The following is an 18,649-nucleotide window of genomic DNA, read 5'->3' as shown; positions in this document are numbered from 1 at the left end:
ATTTTATTCCTTCAGCAATCATTGGCTACAAAGTAGCTTTCTGGAACAGGTCTCTGAAATGTGATGACTAATCCATTAGCTAAAAATAATGATGTTAAAATTTGTGTTTTTAGCAGCACTATAAAATGCACATTTAAAAGTCCAGCGTGAAAAGCCTGTAAAGGAATTGTGGCTAAAGCAGCAGTATGGAGGCTAGAGTCCCTGTTTCTTAGCCCCACAGCAGTTTCTGAGACACTTACAAGAAACAAACTTTTAATTATATCTGCCATAGATAATACTTGAGGGATCTTTTGGTTTTATACATTTCAAATCTTTACCATTGGTTTGAAGTAGACTAATAAATTATTAAAGGCTTAAGTCATTAAATTTTCACCTCAAAGTTGTAGATTTTTAAATGAATTTTTTTTAAGAAAAGATTTATTTTATCAGGGCTGTCATTATGGCATAGTGGGTGAAGCCTCTGCTTGTGATGCTGGCATCCCATATGGACACTGGTTTGAGTCCTGGTGCTCCACTTTTGATTCAGCTTCCTGCTCGTGGCCTAGGAAATCATTGGAAGATGGCCCAAGAGCTTGGGCCCCTACAACCCACATGGGAGACCCAGATGAAGCTTCCCTGCTCCTGGCTTTGGCCTGATTTTCAAAGAAATAAATAAAAAACAATTAGAAAGGTTTATTTTATTTATTTCAAATGCAGACTAACAGAGCAAGAGACAGAAAGAGATCTTCTATCCTTTCATTCATTCCCCACATGGCCGCAGTGGCCAGGGCTGGGCCAGGCCAAAGCCAGGAGCCTGGAACTCCATCTGGGTCTCCCACATCAGTTGCAAATACCCAAGCATTTAGGCTATCTTCTGTTGTTTTCTAAGGTACTTTAGAAGGGCGCTGGATTGAAGCAGAGCAGCCTGGATTCAAACCAGTATTAAACCAGTGTCAGAAGCAGCAGCTTAACCCACCGTGCCATGATAAAAGCCCCAACTGTCTACTTAAAATATTTTTATTCATTGAATTCTGATCTCCTCGTATACTATCTTTCCTGGAATCCTGGTTTCCTTGGATCCTGGTTTCCATTTCTGTTGCTCGGTCACTAAAAAAATACCGTGTCATAAAGACCTACATGAATTATAAGGACCTAGATACTAATTTTTAAACAAATTTTACTTAAATTATACAAGTTTCATGTATTTCATATACACAGATTTAGGAACATAGTGATCCTTCCCTCCCACCCATGCTCCAACTCTTCTTCCATCTCCCTCTCCCATTCTCACTCCTAATTTTTATAAACATCTATTGTGAAAGATAATTTAAAATGAATTTTAACATTAAATACTATGAAATACTAATTACTTAAATAGATATTCCTTGAAAGGATATTGCCTATTTGTTGTTGTTGTTATTTATTTGAAAGAGACATTTCCCATTTACCACCTAATTCCCCAAATGTCTGCAGCAGCAGGGCCTTGGCCAGGCCAGTAGCCCAGAACTCAGTCTTCACCTTCCATGTGAGTGGGAAGAACCCGGCCATAAGAACCGTGATCTGCTGCTTCCTAGAGTGTTTAGCAGGAATCTGAGAGTAGAGCCAAGCTTGAACCCAAGTACTCCATTGTGGAATGCAGGAGTCCCCAGTGGGATCCTAACCATTAGGCCAAATGCCTGCCCAATGCTTATTTAATTTTCCATGGGTCCCTTATAGTTTTTATAGTATATCTCCAGATTATTACTGATAGTGTTTTTTTCTTTGAGTATTTTATATATTTTTCTGGTTTTAATTAAAACATTTTAGTATCCCGTTGATCTATAGAGCACACTTCCAACAAATTCAAATGTGAGATTATATTGGTGAATTACGACATCATCGCCAAATGTCTTTAATAGTGGCAGGAAAAGTGACTGTTTTATAAAGCCATCTAAGGAGGAGATGGAACCAATCACATTTAGACCCATGTCTTTAACAATTTTAGCTAAACTAAGGCAATTGGAGAAGAACAGAAATGTGAGGGCAGAGTACCTTGCTATATCATGTAGTTGAGGACAGTGTTTAATGTTTGATGTTAGCCACCATGACCTTGAGTCACCAGAAAATAAGTTCTGTGTTTATCTTTAAAAGTCATAGATTCAAGAACATCTAATAAATTGAAGACCATGGTAATGTCAACACGTATGAATAGTTGATTATGGTGTGCAGTGTACAGTGTTGTGTGTTTTGGTAGATGAAAACATGAATCCAGTGTGTATCATACCCTCAAGTTCTGATCTAGGTAGAGATGGCATGGGTCTAATTAATTATAATACAACATAGAATGCTAGAAAGAGAGAGAGATTACTTCCATCTGAAGAGTTGTAGAGAATTTGATGTAAATACAATTTGAACTTATCTTTGAAGAATGATTATAGTTTGGGCATGTGAGGGCTGAGTGTTTGGCACAGTAGCCTAAGAGATTCACATCCTGGTGCTGGCATTGTGGCGTAGTTGGTAAAGCTGCTGCCTGCAGCGCTGGCATCCCATATGCTCTCTGGTTTGAATCCTGCCTACTTCACTTTCAATCCAGCTCTCTGCTGTTGAGCCAGAAGAATCAGCAGAGAATGGCCCAAGTCCATGGACCCCTGCCACCCAAGTGGGAGACCTGAAAGAAGCTCCTGGCTCCTAACTTTGGCCTGGTCCAGCCCCAGCCTTTACTGCCATTTGGGAAGTGAACTAGTGGGTGGAAGACCTATCTTCCTGTCTCCATCTCTATAACTCTACCTTTCAAATAAAAAAACAAAAAGGCATGTCCCATATTGAAGTGCCTAGGTCACAATCCTGTTTCTGCTCCTTATTCCAGTTTCTTGCTGGTGTGCACCCTGGGATGCCTCAGGAGATGGCTTAAATAGTTGGATCCCTACTACCCACGTGGGAGACTTGGATTGACTTCCAGGTTCCTGGGCATTTGAGAAGTCAGCCAGTGGGTGGGAGTTCACTTTGTGTGTGTATCTGTCTCTCAAATAAGTTCAAATAAGTAAAATTAACGAAGATATGGACATGGGAGATTTCATTCAAAAATTGTTCCATCAGTGGCTCCAGTATGCCAGCACTATTTTTAGATGCTGGGAATGTAACAGTAAGATATAGTCTGCTCATGGAATCTCAGCCTAGGAGGAATGTCAAACAATTTAATACATACTTTACAATAGACCATTGTTAGTATGTTAGCAAAAATATGTAGAAATTGCTATTAAAAGAGGAAAATTATAACACTGCCATAGAGATAAAATTTGAGCTGAGTCTTTAAGACTTAATGGGAATGCACCAAGCAAAGTGGATATTTTAATAGAGGAAAGGGCATATTTAAAATAGATGTCAAAGTGGTTTGTTTTCCTAACTTAATGTTGCATTGTGACTTGAGCTTGGAATTTAGATGGGGTGAATGGCAAAAAACAAAATTATATTAAAGTTGTAAAAGGCATTTTACTCAGTTCTAAGGAGTTTAACTTTGCAGAAATCCAAAGGAACTGTGTGGTACTATTTGGCAATGATTTCTTGGACATGATAGCTAAATTACAGGCAACTAATGAAAAAATAGGAAAATTGGGCTTTATCAAATTTAGGAAATTTGGTGCCTCAAGAACATTATCAAAGAGTTATGACAAGCGGTGCCAGCATCCCATATGGGCGCTGGGTTCTAGTCCCAGTTGTTCCTCTTCCAGTCCAGCTCTCTGCTGTGGCCCAGGAGGGCAGTGGAGGATGGCCCAGATGCTTGGGTCCCTGTACCCGCATGGGAGACCAGGGAGAAGCACCTGGCTCCTGGCTTCAGATTGACACAGAGCCAGCGTTCATTTGGGGAGTGAACCAATGGAAGGAAGACCTTTCTGTCTCTCTCACTTTTTCACTGTCTGTAAATCTACCTGTCAAATAAAAAAAAAAAAGTTATGACAACCCACAGACTGATAGGAACTATTTGCAAATCACATATATAAGAGATTGACATCCTGACTATACAAGGAGCTTTTCCAACTCAATAGTAAAAAATAACTCAATTAAAAATTAGGCAAAGGACTTGTAAAGACATTTACTCAAGATACCCTCATGGCTGTTAAGTAAATGAAATGATGCTCAACATTTCTAGGCATCAGAGAAATGCGAATAAAAATCACAGTGAGTTGCCACTTCATGCTCATTAGGATGGCTCCTGTCAATGAATCAGGGAGCCAGCACTGTGGCATAGAGGATTAAGCCTCTGCCTGTGGTGCTGGCATACCATATGGGCTCTGGTTCAAGTCCTGGCTGCTCCACTTCTAATCCAGCTCCTTGTTCATGTCCAAAGAAAATAGCAGAAGATGGGCCCAGGTGCTTGGGCACTTGCACCCAAGTGGGAGACCCAGAGGAAGCTCTTGGCTCCTGGTTTGGGGCTGGCCAAGCCTGGGCTGTTGTGGTCATTTGGGGAGTGAGCCAATAGATGGAAGATTTCTCTCTCTTTCTCCTTCTCTCTATCTCTTTCAAATAAATAATTAAATATTAAAAAAAAAAATCAGAAGATGACAGGTGTGGAGAAATTAAACCTTTGTCCACCCTTAGTGGGAATGTTAAATGATGCAGCCACTATGTGAAACACCATGAGTAGTTTCTGAAAAAAAATTTTATACTATGTATGATCCTGCAATTTTACTTATGAGTAAATGTGTCCAAAATAAGTGCTGGAAGAGAGATTTGTTATATCCATGTTCATGGCAGCAGTATTATTCAGATATGTTCTTTAGCCATAACATCCAGCAGGTGAATTGATAAACAAAACATTGTATATACTTGCAATGGAGTGTTAACTCAGGTTTCAAAGGAATGAAACTGAAACTTGCTACTACATGAATGAACCTAAAAAATGTTGTATTAAGTGAAAGAAGCCAGTCATAAAAGGATGAATACAAGACTCCACTTAATATGATTGTGTTAGTCCATTTTCTGTTTCTATAACAGTGTAACAGACTGAGGATAAAGTTTTATTTGGCTCAAAGTTCTAAGTCAGGTGGCCATATCTGGTAAGGTCCTCAGCGGTGGAAACCTTCTGCAAAGTCCCATGACAGGGAGAGCATTACATAGTGAAACTTTTCTGTTTTCTTTTAAAGTCATAGTTCCATTGGATTAGAGTGCCGCCCTTTTGGCCTCATTTAACGTTAATTACCTCCCAAAGGTCCCACCTCCAAATGCTGTAGATTAAGTTTTCACTCTCTTAAGACCACACAATGAGTATTAAATTCCAATGTGGGTTTTGCTGAGGACCTTCATAGCAATAAGATACCTAGAAGAGCCACATTCATACAGGCAGAAGATAGAATAGAGGCTACCATTGAAATTGGAAAAGACCCCCTAAAATTTACCCTGAAATGTGGCCCCTTAAAGTCCCCTAGAAATGCTATCCGGGGTGCCACATGCGCTACCGGAATTTGGGGTGCCTTACGATTTCACCATGGGCTTATTACTAAATCCCCGATATTCATAAGCCCGAGAGGGTTCTTGCCTAATATTTAGAGAAGAATTCTAAATACCGGCACAGATAAACGAGGCAGCATGGCACATATTTAAGCTTTTATTTAGAGATTAATAGGGGTTCATACAGAGCACCAGGAACCAGCCATGTGGATGAGCATCTAGGCCAGGAAGCCTAGAGCACTTGGCCCGAAGACCATGCGCCCTGGAGGCACGGGGCTACAGCAAACCCCTTCCTAGCAAGAGGCCAGGGAAAAAGAGCAGGGCCAGGCCACACTGTGTCCTGGCTTTTAACCTGCTCCAAAGGGGAGTGGTTAATTAACCTGATTGGCTGGTGGGCACCCAGGTATGGCCAGGTAGGGGAATGAAGCCACACAGCGGCGTGGTGAAGGCGTGGTCTTCCAGTTCACAAATTTAACATTTTTAACCTGTATGCCTGCCTACTTCACCATGAGCCGGGGGTGGTAGGGGTGGTGGGGGGGGTGGTGGTGGTGAGGAGAATGTATACTTGTTTAATGGGTAAAGATTTTTCACTTTGGGATTATGAAAAACGTTCTGGAAATCTTGATAGCAGTGATGGTTGCATAACATTGTGAAAGTATTGTCACTGACTTCTATGGTTAAAATGGGGCAGGCATTGTGGCACAGTGGGTTAATAAGCTGCTTCTTGGGATACCTGCTTTCCATATCAGAGCTCCAGTTGGAGTCCTGACTGCTCTGCTTCTACTACAGCTTCCTGGTAATGTGTGCTAGAAGACTGCAGGTGATGACTCAAGGACCTGAGTTCCTACTACCCACGTGGAAGATAGCTGGAGTTTCTGGCTCCTGATTTTGGCCTTGCCCAGCCCTGGCTATTGTGGGCGTTTGAGTAGTAAACCAGTGATGGAAGAGCGCTCTCTGTTTCACTACCTTTCAAATAAATAAAAATAAACATTTTTAAATGGTTGAAATGGTAAAAGTTTTCAGGTCTATTTTAACACAAAATATGTAGGAGAGTCTTCTCTTGAAAAATTAGAACCTCCGTCTTTGCTAGGGTATCTTTTATGAAAATGAAGACAGTGTTTAATGTGTAAATTGTTCTTTTAAGTTCCTTTCTGGCTGTGGCAGGCAATCCAGTATTTAATCCCTGAAATAAATAAATGTGGGTACTTTATTTATTAGCCAACAGAAATACTCAAAATTGATTTGCATGTTACCAAAGAAAGCTTTCTGGGTCTCAGTAGCAAATTCTGCATACTTAGATAAAATTATCCAATTCAGAAGTCTTTTTTTCATGCAAACAGGGATTAATAATTTATTTCTGCTTAGTACTTACTGTTTTATTTAATATTTATGTATTTGTGCAATGTGTATATTTTAATAATACTAGTATTTTTCTGTTTAGCATTTACTTCTGCTTAATTTTCCTGCCCCAGGATGTGATTGATCTTCAGTAACATTGACTTTGGTTCATGTGCTTATAAATTCAGGCATTTAAGCAGTGGTTTTCAAACATTTTAGTAGGCAGATTCTCTTTAAACAATCTTACACTCTTAAGGTAAAGATTTTCTCCTTGTAAGTTTAAGCCTTGGGGGAAAGTGTTACAACTTAATGATTTAGCTTCAAATAAAATTTAAAATCCAATGGCCCAGTCATACTAACCACTTTTCAAGTGCTCAGTTGCCACATGTGGCAAGTGGCTGCTGTATGGGCTAGTGCAGAAAACTGTTTTTCGTCATTGAGGAAAGTTCTACTGGACTCTGCTGTCTTTTTTTTTTTTTTTTTTTTGACAGGCAGAGTGGACAGTGAGAGAGACAGAGAGAAGGGTCTTCCTTTTGCCATTGGTTCACCTTCCAGTGGCTGCTGCGGCCGGCATGCTGCAGCTGATGCACCATGCTGATCTGAAGCCAGGAGCCAGGTGCTTCTCCTGGTCTCCCATGGGGTGCAGGGCCCAAGCACTTGGGCCATCCTCCACTGCACTCCCAGGCCACAGCAGAGAGCTGGCCTGGAAGAGGGGCAACCGGGACAGAATCCGGTGCCCCGACCGGGACTAGAACCCGGTGTACTGGCGCCGCAGGCGGAGAGGATTAGCCTATTGAGCTGTGGCACAGGCCAGACTCTGCTGCTTTAGATCATGGGCTTTCACTATTGGTATAATCTCAAGTAAGCCATTTCTTTTTTGTTGTCTTCTCAAAAAGATGGATAATATTAATACTATGGGGTTGTTACATGGATTACAGCACATACTGTTGTGTTGTTATTGAAAGTCTGATTACATTTCCTTAGAATTCCAGGTTCAGCATTAAAAACATTAAATTTTAAGACAGTAAATTGCATCAAATTGGGGTTTTACTCTATGCCTATTGTATGAAACAATTGGTTTTTATGACATACAAATGTTTTGTTTTCCTCTAGCGAGTCGAAGAATTTCTCAGTAAAGATATCAGTTATCTTATTTCAAATAAAAAGGAAGCTAAATTTGCTCAAACTTTGGGCCGAATATCTCCTGTACCAAGTCCAGAATCTGCATATACTGCAGAAACCACTTCTCCTCATCCCAGCCATGATGGAAGTTCGTTTAAGTCTCCAGACACAGTAAGTCTCAAATATGCTTTGAAAGGCTGCCACCTATCAATACCAGGCTGGCAACAGTTTATATAGATAGAGCAGTTATAAAGCCACAAGACTTTCTGATTGTCTTTGGGAAAGGTGATTTTTTAAAAAAAATAGTGCTTGTGTATTTGTACCCTGATTTTTTTTTTTTTTTTGGACAGGTAGAGTTGTAGACAGAGAAAGGTCTTCCTTCCATTGGTTCACTCCCTAAATGGCCGCTACGGCCAGGGCTGCGCCAATCCAGAGCCAGGTGCTTCTCCCTGGACTCCCATGCGGTGCAGGGCCCAAGCACTTGGGCCATCCTCCACTGCCCTCCTGGGCCACAGCAGAGAGCTGGACTGGAAGAGGAGCAGCCGGGACTAGAACCTGGTGCCCATATGGGATGCCGGCGCCGCAGGCAGAAGATTAACCAAGTGAGCCACAGTACCGGCCCTGTACCCTGATTCTTAACATATACCTTGCATTTAAGGATGGCTTATATTTTTTTGAGTAATCTACAACTAAAAGTTTAATAGCACATCATTCTTTTAAAGAAAAGTTATATATTATTTGTGGTTGTTTTCATGCTTTAGAAAGAATAGAATAATTATGTTAGAAACTATATCATCTATAAAACATAAAATCTGTATTATCTGACCCTTTGCATAAAAAGGGTACCAGCCTATTTTAGAGTTTCTAACATGACATCCCAGCTACTCCACTGCCAAGAAGATACAGGGGTGGATAGAATACGGTGGTTTAATAAAGTGTGGGAAGGGGAACAGGTTGAGAGATAAAATGTTAGGTTTATCTCATTTTTTTTAATATTGAGACATATTTAAATTCTCATTTTAAAAAATCCTCAGCTGGGCTAATATTGTGGTGCAGCAGGTTAAACCACTACCTGTGATGCTACCATCCCATGTGAAATCTGGTTCAAGTCCTGGCTGCTCTGCTTCTGATCCAGCTCTCTGCTAATGTGCCTGGGAAAGCAGTGGAATATGAGATAAACCTAACATTTTATATCTCGACCTCTTCCCTTCCCCACACTCTATTCAGTCACTTTATTCTGTCCTTCCCTGTATCTTCTGATCCAGCTCTCTGCTAATGAGCCTGGGAAAGCAGTGGAATATGGCCCGAGTGTTTGGGGCCCTGCAACCCCATAGGAAACGCAGGAGTTCAGGGCTCCCAGCTTTGGCCTGGCTCAGCCCTGGCCTTTGCGACTGTTTAGGGGGTGAACCAATGGATGGAAGAGCTCACTCTTTCTATGTCTCTCCCTCTCTCTCTAATTCTGCATTTCAAATAAACCTTAAAAAATAAATAAATAAAAAAACCTTCACACGGCCAGCCCTATAATGTAGCAGGTAAAGCCACTGTCTGCAGTGCCGGCATCCCATATGGGCCCTGGTTCGACTACCAGCTGCTCTACTTCTGTTCCAGCTTCCTGCTAATTCACCTGGGAAGGCAGTGGAGAATGGCCCAGGTCCTTGGGCCCCTGCACCTATGTGGGAAATCCAGAAGAAGCTCCTGGCTCCTGGCTTTGAACTAGCCCTGCTCCGGCCATTGCTGCCATTTGGGGAATGTACCAATAAATGGAAGATCTCTCTCTCTCTTTCTCTAACTCTGCCTTTCAAATAAATCTAAAGAAGGAAAATAAACCCTCATCTACTGTACCAATTTGAAAAGCAGAGAAAAGGAGAAGAAAACAGGCAGGAAAAAATGACCTACAGAAGAAATGATAAGACATGATTCACAGAAGAAAAAAAAAAAAGAAGAAACCAAGGAAGACTCATGCATTAATTTTTGGAGCAAGGAGACAGTACACAAGTGGTTTATTCCAAATTGATTGTTGTTCATAGCATTTCAACTGCTTTTCCTAGTATTTTATTTAAAAAATGAAATAACATGTAAAAACAATATATAAAATTATTTTTCTTAAATCTTCAATTAAATAGTAAACTAAAATATAAATCAACTAATTATGTAAAATTCTGGTGGGGCCTGGCTATTTTTCAGAACTGATCTGTTAGGTCTCTTTCAGTTGAATTGCTCCATAAAAAAAAACTTTTTAAATCCGAGATCTTGCCAAGACCCTGAAGAAATCACTTTTCACTGTATATGTATTGTATTGATAGCTATTAAGACTTTTACAAATAAAACATTTAATTACTTTAGCTATTTTACCTTTGTAACCTTTCTTCTATACTGAAATATTAGGTTATAACTTCATTTTTCTGGTCCTTTTATAGGTGTGTTTAAGCAGAGGAAAATTACTGGTTGAAAAAGCTATCAAGGACCATGTAAGTAAGAACTTTAAAAGTTCACACTGTACATTTTGTTATTAAAAACTCATAGTGGGCCGGCGCCATGGCTCAACAGGCTAATCCTCTGCTTTGTAGCGCCGGCACACCGGGTTCTAGTCCCGGTCGGGGCACCGGATTCTGTCTCAGTTGCCCCTCTTCCAGGCCAGCTCTCTGCTATGGCCAGGGAGTGCAGTGGAGGATGGCCCTGCACCCCATGGGAGACCAGGATAAGCACCTGGCTCCTGCCTTCGCATGAGCGCGGTGCGCCAGCCACAGTGGCCGTTGGAGGGTGAACCAACGGAAAAGGAAGACCTTTCTCTCTGTCTCTCTCTCTCACTGTCCACTCTGCCTGTCAAAAAAAATTTAAAAAAAAAAAAAAAAACTCATAGTGGATATTCTTGAAGCTTTCTTTTCCTCATTTTTAATAGGAGAAACATGTATTTCAACCTGTATATCATTTTACAATGTACTTTTCATGAAGAAACATCCCCATCTTGTGGCCTTTTAAAATATTACTGGAAACTTGAAATTTGTCTTACAAATATGTATTAAATTGTTAAAAATGTGAGAATGTATTTTTAATGGGATTGATTTTAGAAGTGTCAAGGGGCCGGCGCCGCGGCTCACTAGGCTAATCCTCCGCCTGTGGCACAGGACACCATGTTCTACTCCCGGTTGGGGCGCCGGATTCTGTCCCGGTTGCCCCTCTTCCAGGCCAGCTCTCTGCTGTGGCTTGGGAGTGCAGTGGAGGATGGCCCAAGTGCTTGGGCCCTGCACCCCATGGGAGACCAGGAGAAGCACCTGGCTCCTGGCTTCGGATTAGCGCGCTGGCCGTGGTGGCCATTGGAGAGTGAACCAACGGCAAAGGAAGACCATCCTCTTTACTTTTGTGAATTTATGAGGTTGGTCTGTTATGAATTACCACCTCAGAGATAGTAAGCTTCAAATAACTGAATTTTTTAACAGTTTAGCTCTCTTTAAAATAATAATTTCTTAGAAAAATTATCAAACTTTTTTTTTTTTTACAGGATTTTATTCCTTCAAATAGTATATTATCAAATGCCTTATCATGGGGAGTAAAGATTCTTCATATAGATGGTAAGGATTTTATAATTGTCTTTGGACAGTATTTGTTAACTGATATCTACCCCTCAGTTCCTGACATTACATAGTCAAAACTGATAGCAAGAGATATTTGTAATCTATTACAACTATGAAAAAACAAAACTGTTTTAACTCCAAGGCTAAAATTGCTAATCTCAAATCTTTCTATTTTTTTTAATAAAGACATTAGATACTACATTGGCCAAAAGAAAAAGGAGCTGTATTTATTCAAGAAATCAAATGCTTCTGTAAAAGATGTGGTATGTTGTCTTCTTTAATTTTTAAAAGTAATCAAGTTTGATTTTTTTAATGTATGTATCTATAAATTTTTCTTGCCGTACAAAATATTATTGCCAGGATATACTAGGTATGATTTTGTGTTTTAAAGATATGTTTCTATTGTTCAAAAAACAGTTGCATGTCATTTTTCTTGAAGATTATACTTAAGAGGTGAAAGTTGTTCTGGGATAATAGCATGGGCTTCCTTTTTGTCTTTTTCATTTTTGGTTACTGCAGTTTTTAACAGATATTTTTGTTTATAGGAAAACACTGAAATTACCTTATTGCATTAGAAGATCCTACTAATTCAAGTAATGTGCTGTTTTTTGGGATATATATAGGAAGTATATTTCCTTTCAACTGCTCTGTTTGTTAATGTAACATAGCCTTGCTACACACACAGATGCACATACATACGTATATACACATCACCACCACCCCTACCCCCACCACCCATAAAATAAGATTTGCTGTCCTAACTGTGAAATGTTTGTTACCCACACTGGGCAATGTGCTGTATTAGACCTGATGTTACCATATCTTCAATTTCTGCTTTTTCTCCTGGTTTCTTCTTTGAACCCGCTATACAAATCCAAGCATTTCCATTCTGTAAAACAAATACAAAAAAACTCCCTTAATTTCAGTCCCTGCCTAACTACATCTAATTTTTGTAATCCCTTTTATCCAAACTTCTTGTATCTCTCCTTTTATGCTTCTCACCTTTCAACCTACAAAGCATGAAACTCCTGATATATTTGCTATTCAACTTTATATAAAACAAAGAGCCATCAGAGAGGTAGGATACCTAATTTGCTTTACAGTAAACTGGGAGCTCAGAAGGAGCTTGGACTCCAGGTCAGTTCCATTTCCAGTGACCCAACTCTTGACTGGCAGAGGTGCCAGGACTCTCTAAAGGCCCTGGCTTTCCACATTGAAAACCAATGCCATTTGCGGTGCTCTGGCCTGTTGGGCCTCCTTGATGGCAGATCACTGTGTAAAGCAGCCATTAATTGGCCTGTCACCTATCTTTCCATGGCTACCGCTGCCTTGCTTGCTCCTTTTTCCTCCTGGTTTCTGGTAAAGGAGACCATGGAGGCAGTCTTTGAGAGGATGCAAGTCAAGGGGATGCTCAATCCTATTCCTAATCTTTGGTGGCCTAAGCTAGAAATCTGTAGTCATAGGTATGTTCTGATAGTGATTTTTCTGTGAGGTATCAATGCCCATGAGGAAAACTATGTCCTTACTTTGACATCAAACATGATGACCCCCTCATTTATAAAATTTGAAGTCATTAGTGAAACTTTCTCTCCCTTCATTTGATCTGAAAGGGAGATTTTTACTGTGCCCATGGCAAAGTAAATCTAGCTGTGAAATCATAATTTAAGCTCTCATTTTGGCTTTGCTATTACAGAAAAATGTTAGCCATCCTTTTTATAAAGTATAAAGATCAAACTGTACATCCTGGAGAGTCTTTCAGTACAGAGTCATTTTCCCATCTTGAAGAGAGAAGAGAAATGAGGGAACAAGTCAGCATTCTCAGATCACTTATTGTCAGTAACTTAATATCAAATGATAACTTAGCAAGCAATTTTAACTGTTAAATAACAATTTATGAAAACATTTACCAAAGGTCCAATGCCCTCTATAAATTTCAAGACAAGAGAACATGTATTTGGAAACATTGCTTAAATATCTAACACAAGCGTTAACTTGTTTGATCAGCAAACCCAAGTACAAACATTTTTAGTTTCTTTCTGCCAACAAATTTAAAACATCCGATACAGATTTATTTAGATCATGTGAACCAAAAACATTAATCTTTGATTAACTTAGCAGCTTAAATTTATGAGCAATCTAAAATCCTATTAAAACAGAGCTCTTAATAAATTTTCCCATGTGGACATATAATATGTACACATGTATAATATAACATACAAGATAGAAGAGTAAAGCAGTTTCAATAAGTTTTTTAAAATCTTTAGCTGTTTTTTTTTTAATTACCATCAATCAGTTACAATTACTTCCTGTTCTTAGTAACCTAAATTAACCATACTTTATCTCAGTTGGAACCTGTAGTCCATTATTGGCATTATGTGCTTAGAGAACTGTCACAAAGTATTGAATACAACAGAGGTCAGAGAAAAAGAACTCCCCTTTGGAACCTAAGAGTGGACACATTTGAACATAGAATCAACAATGTTTTAACCTCATTAACAACAAATCTAATTTTTTAGTGTTTAGAGAATACAGAGCTGTGGATGACAAAAGACTTTAAATAGCAGTGTTTAAAATTATAAACTCATTAACCAACAGGAGGCTCTTGATTACTCCATATAGTATTTTTGAAAGCACCTGTAGGATTTTACAAAACATTTAACCCCTTTAGGCCTCTGGGCCTTTCTCATTAAGGTAACTGTCATGTCTGATAACAACACAACATCGTTAGATTTTGGTAACTTGGACATTTGTATCAGTAGTGTTTTACATTATCATAACTTAAAATTTAGCACCATTCACACCTTGACACTACCTTTAATATAATCCAAATAGCTTTATTAGTTGCTGTCTCTGCAAGATGAGACAGAAATTCTTTTTATATTTCCACAGGCCCAACTGGAAATATCAAATCCAAGAAATTTGGAACTTTGATTTTTTGAATGGCTGTCAGAGGTGCCAAGAAGGTGTAAAATACTGGTAGAAACAGGATTCCTTAACATCATAACATAATGAAGACCATATTTGATCACTGTTACAAAGTGATTACTCATGCTTTAGAATGAGGATATAATCAAAGAAACCATAACTTTTTTTTTTGTAAAGATTATTTATTTATTTGAAAGTCAGAGTTACACAAAGAGAGGAGAGGCAGAGAGAGAGAGAGAGAGGTCTTCCTTCTGTTGGTTCACTCCCCAGGTGACTGCTACGGCCAGAGCTGCGCTGATCTGAAGCCAGGAGCCAGGAGCTTCTTCTGGGTTTCCCACACGGGTGCAGGGGCCCAAGGACTTGGGCCATCCTCTACTGCTTTCCCAGGCCATAGCAGAGAGCCGGATCAGAAGAGGAGCAGCCCGGACTAGAACAGGCGCCCTTATGGGATGCTGGCGCTTCAAGCCAAGGTGTTAACCCACTGTACCACAACGCCGGCCCCCAAACCGTAACTCTTAATAATAATAAAAAAGAAACCTCAGTTGTTTTTTAAACAATCAAAACTTAACAAAGACATTAAGAGAACACAATAGATTATTTCAGCAGAACACAAACATCTGTGTCTTTGGTCATCCCAAGAACAGGAAATAAAACCTTAAATGTAAAAGTTAGCACATGGAATCATCCCATAACTTGAAACAATTTTAAGAGAGTTGGAACTAGGGAAGAGAAGATAGCTTACTAGAGCTGGCTAGCAAACTGACAGAATCACAGATTAAACAAAAACTATTAAAAGGAGATGCTGCAGTTTTTAAACAAGTTTTTAAGATGATTTCAAAATATTTGCTAACATGCATTGCAAAAATCTCATTACTTTAACAGAGGATCAAATTGTAATTCTATGCAAAAATCTCCGAATTAAGACAACTTTTTTTTTTTTTTTTTAAGATTTATTTATTTATTTGGAAGTCAGAGTTAGAGAGAGGCAGAGAGAGAGGTCTTCCATCCAATGGTTGACTCCTCAGTTGGCTGCAATGACCAGAGCTGTGCTGATCTGAAGCCAGAACCAGGAGCCCCTTCCAGGTCTCACATGTGGATGCAAGGGCCCAAGGACTTGGGCCATCTTCCATGGCTTTCCCAGGCCATAGCAGAGAGCTGGTTGGGAAGTACAGCAGCCAGGTCTCAAACCGGCACCCATATGGGATGCCAGCGCTTCAGGCCAGGGTGTTAACCCGTTGCGCTACAGTGCTGGCCCCGACAACATTTTCTAAATAAGATAACACGTTGAATTTCAACCTTAGTGACTTTCAAGTGATGTTAAACTATTTCCATTTGGACAATTTATGAAAACATAAGTTAGCAAACCCAAGTAGTTTTTCCATAGAATATAAAGTGCTAAGAGTATACCAAAGTTTACATTTATACACATTTATTTCATTTGCTTTACTCAATTTACATTTAGCAGTTACACCTAGATGACTGAAGATGCAGGTGTTATATCATACTTCTATCTGAATTAAGGTCAAAATCACATTTATATGAAATTCTACTCCTTTTTATAAAATTTATTGGAAAGCCTACCTTAGGGGGCTATAACAAGCACTGATTGCCCATTGCTATTTCATCAGAAACCTTTAAACCACGTTGCAAAACAAGTTTGGCAAGTTACAAAGCAGTATTTTTTAAAGGCGGGGATCCTCCTAGATTCAAAAGAGAGAAATTCCTTTAAACCCATTGTTCAGTTACAGTTGAACCAAATTCTCATGCATGAGATTGTTTTCTTTTTTTTTTTTTTTCTTTTTTTTTTTTTAATTTTTTTTTTTTATTTTTTACAGGCAGAGTGGACAGTGAGAGAGAGAGACAGAGAGAAAGGTCTTCCTTTTGCCGTTGGTTCACCCTCCAATGGCCGCCGCGGTAGGCGCGCTGCGGCCAGCGCACCGCGCTGACCCGATGGCAGGAGCCAGGTGCTTCTCCTGGTCTCCCATGGGGTGCAGGGCCCAAGGACTTGGGCCATCCTCCACTGCACTCCCTGGCCACAGCAGAGAGCTGGCCTGGAATAGGGGCAACCAGGACAGGATCGGTGCCCCGACCGGGACTAGAACCCGGTGTGCCGGCGCCGCAAGGCGGAGGATTAGCCTACTGAGCCGCGGCGCCGGCCGAGATTGTTTTCTATTAGAGACATCTTTTACATTCTAATTGAATTTGAGTCTAGTTTCCTTTTTACCCAAGGGAAAACACCTTAGGTCAGCAATGTCTAGTCAACAGTCAGCTACTTGGGACTGCCTCTGAGACACAGGGTTCAGCAGCTGCAAGATGGGTCTCAAGGGTGACTGTGGGCTAGGGGCCAGTGTACCAGGGATGAGAAGTCCACTGGAGATTGTTCACCATTGTGTTAGGTTTAATGGGAGAGGACATCCATCAGAGCAGACGGCACCTCCAGAGAGATTCCTAAGGAAGAGAATCTGATAGTTGGTAGAATAAAGGGCAGTGACCTATAAGGAGACTCCTGAAAGAGCCCACAAAGAGGCAGGCTGGAGGAAAAAACTGGAGGCCCTGCAAAGAGAAAATAACCTTATACCCCAGTCCATAGCCAGTACTGGAAGTGTGTAATTGGGGGCTGTCCGTCAAACCAGCCTCAGTGATGAGGAGTCAGGTCAAGAGCTGTCTCAAGAAGTCCAAGACTTCATCATGTATATTAATCTGTGTATAATACGTAGCATCTGAGATTATTGGGCCTAGATTCTTGCCTGGAAATCCCTGGGCAAAATTACAATAATGGGGGCAATGGTTACCTGATAAAAACTCTTCCACTGGGATTAAAGCCTCAACAAAATCAAACGGTGGTAACAGAGGAACCCTGGGGACTCACTAAATAGACCTAAAGACCCTGTGACACTCTGGAAAAGAATTGAGTGCATATTGGAGCACATGCAGGGCGTTAGAGGCAAGAGGCCAATTAGGAGTCAGTTCTGAGACGAGGGGTCAGAGTAGAGGGGCTGGCAGTTTTCACAATTCTCTTAGGCTAACTTCTCCATCCTCTAGCTTGTGACCAGTCCTGGTGGTAGTGCAGATGAAGAATTTTTCTGTAAACTCAGAGGTCAAAGAAATCTCATAGTAGATGGTTTGCCTGCTGGTTGAAATGATAGGATAAAAATAGAAGCACACTTCAGGTCTTATCTCTCCTGAATTTGAGACATCCCAAAATTCTGTAGCTGCCTGTGATGTTCAGATAGGCACTGAAGCCCACAGGGAAGGGCGGAAGGTGAGGATAGGATTACCATGTATTATCCACTCTTGCTCAGCCTTCACGCCTGTAGGCTAAGGTATGTGTTTGTCAGAATAGCACACGCAGGGAGTGATCTGTTCCCCAAGTGGTGGTGTGCTAGACTGGGCCTCTGCCTGGTCAAATATATACTGTCACTTTGTTCTACATAAGGAAAAAAGTTGTTCTACGCTTCTTAACCTTGAGTCTCATATAATGGACTTGATTTCAACAATGAGTCTTCATGGCAAGAGCCATAGCAAACAAAGGTGTTTTAACCTAGAGTTTTGTGAGAGAGTGCCAGTCCTGGTTATCACCTAGGTAGGTTGGTGACTAGGCAGGCCAAATCACAAAGAAGCATAGTGGGGGAATAAAATTCTCCCCATTAAACCTCCTCTGCGGTATACAGAGGAAGGACCAGACAATAGTGACCCAAAGGAAGAGACTTGATAAGGAAGATAAGGGATGCCAGAGACATGCTGAAACTTGTCTGCATAAGTTCATCTGCATCACTTGTCTGCATCACGTCATCTGGGGAGCTGAATGTAATGGGAGTGAAGACTGAAAAGCTACCTGTTGGCCGGCGCCGCAGGCGGAGGATTAGCCTAGTGAGTTGCCACGCCGGCACCCCAGGTTCTAGTCCTGGTTGGGATGCCAGATTCTGTCCCGGTGCTCCTCTTCCAGTCCAGCTCTCTGCTGTGGCCAGGAATGCAGTGGACGATGGCCCAGGTCCTTGGGCCCTGCACCCCCATGGGAGACCAGGAGGAAGCACCTGGCTCCTGGCTTCAGTTCGGCACAGCGCCCTGGCCGCAACACGCCGGCTGTAGCGGCCACTTTGGGGGTGAACCAATGGAAAAAGAAAGAGGGAGGGAAGGAGAGAGAAGAGAAGAGAGGAGAGGAGAGGGGAGGGGAGGGTAGGGGAGCTACCTGGAGAGGAGAGGGGAGGGGAGGGGAGGGGAGGGAAGCTACCTGTCTGCAAAAGGGATAATTCAACTTTAACCCAGAGCTAATGAATGAAATAGCTAGG

The 18,649-nt window shown here is 40.9% G+C and overlaps 1 protein-coding gene across 3 annotated transcripts in view; it reads left to right on the top strand.

Moving 5' to 3' along the window:
* The window catches only part of DBF4 (DBF4-CDC7 kinase regulatory subunit), a 37,857-nt gene that overhangs the window by 2,656 nt on the left and 16,552 nt on the right, over positions 1-18,649 (top strand). For 2 of the 3 annotated variants that reach the window (XM_062178915.1, XM_062178914.1), the window contains exons 3-6: positions 7,855-8,034; positions 10,281-10,331; positions 11,363-11,432; positions 11,622-11,698. In XM_062178915.1, the coding sequence (XP_062034899.1) occupies positions 7,855-8,034; positions 10,281-10,331; positions 11,363-11,432; positions 11,622-11,698 (378 nt within the window). The remainder of the gene's footprint in view (positions 1-7,854; positions 8,035-10,280; positions 10,332-11,362; positions 11,433-11,621; positions 11,699-18,649) is intronic. The other variant, XM_062178916.1, reaches the window with a different exon arrangement.

The sequence above is a fragment of the Lepus europaeus genome, chromosome 20, assembly GCF_033115175.1.
Source record: "Lepus europaeus isolate LE1 chromosome 20, mLepTim1.pri, whole genome shotgun sequence".
Taxonomy (NCBI): domain Eukaryota; kingdom Metazoa; phylum Chordata; class Mammalia; order Lagomorpha; family Leporidae; genus Lepus; species Lepus europaeus.
This window is presented reverse-complemented; position numbering and strand designations above follow the sequence as displayed.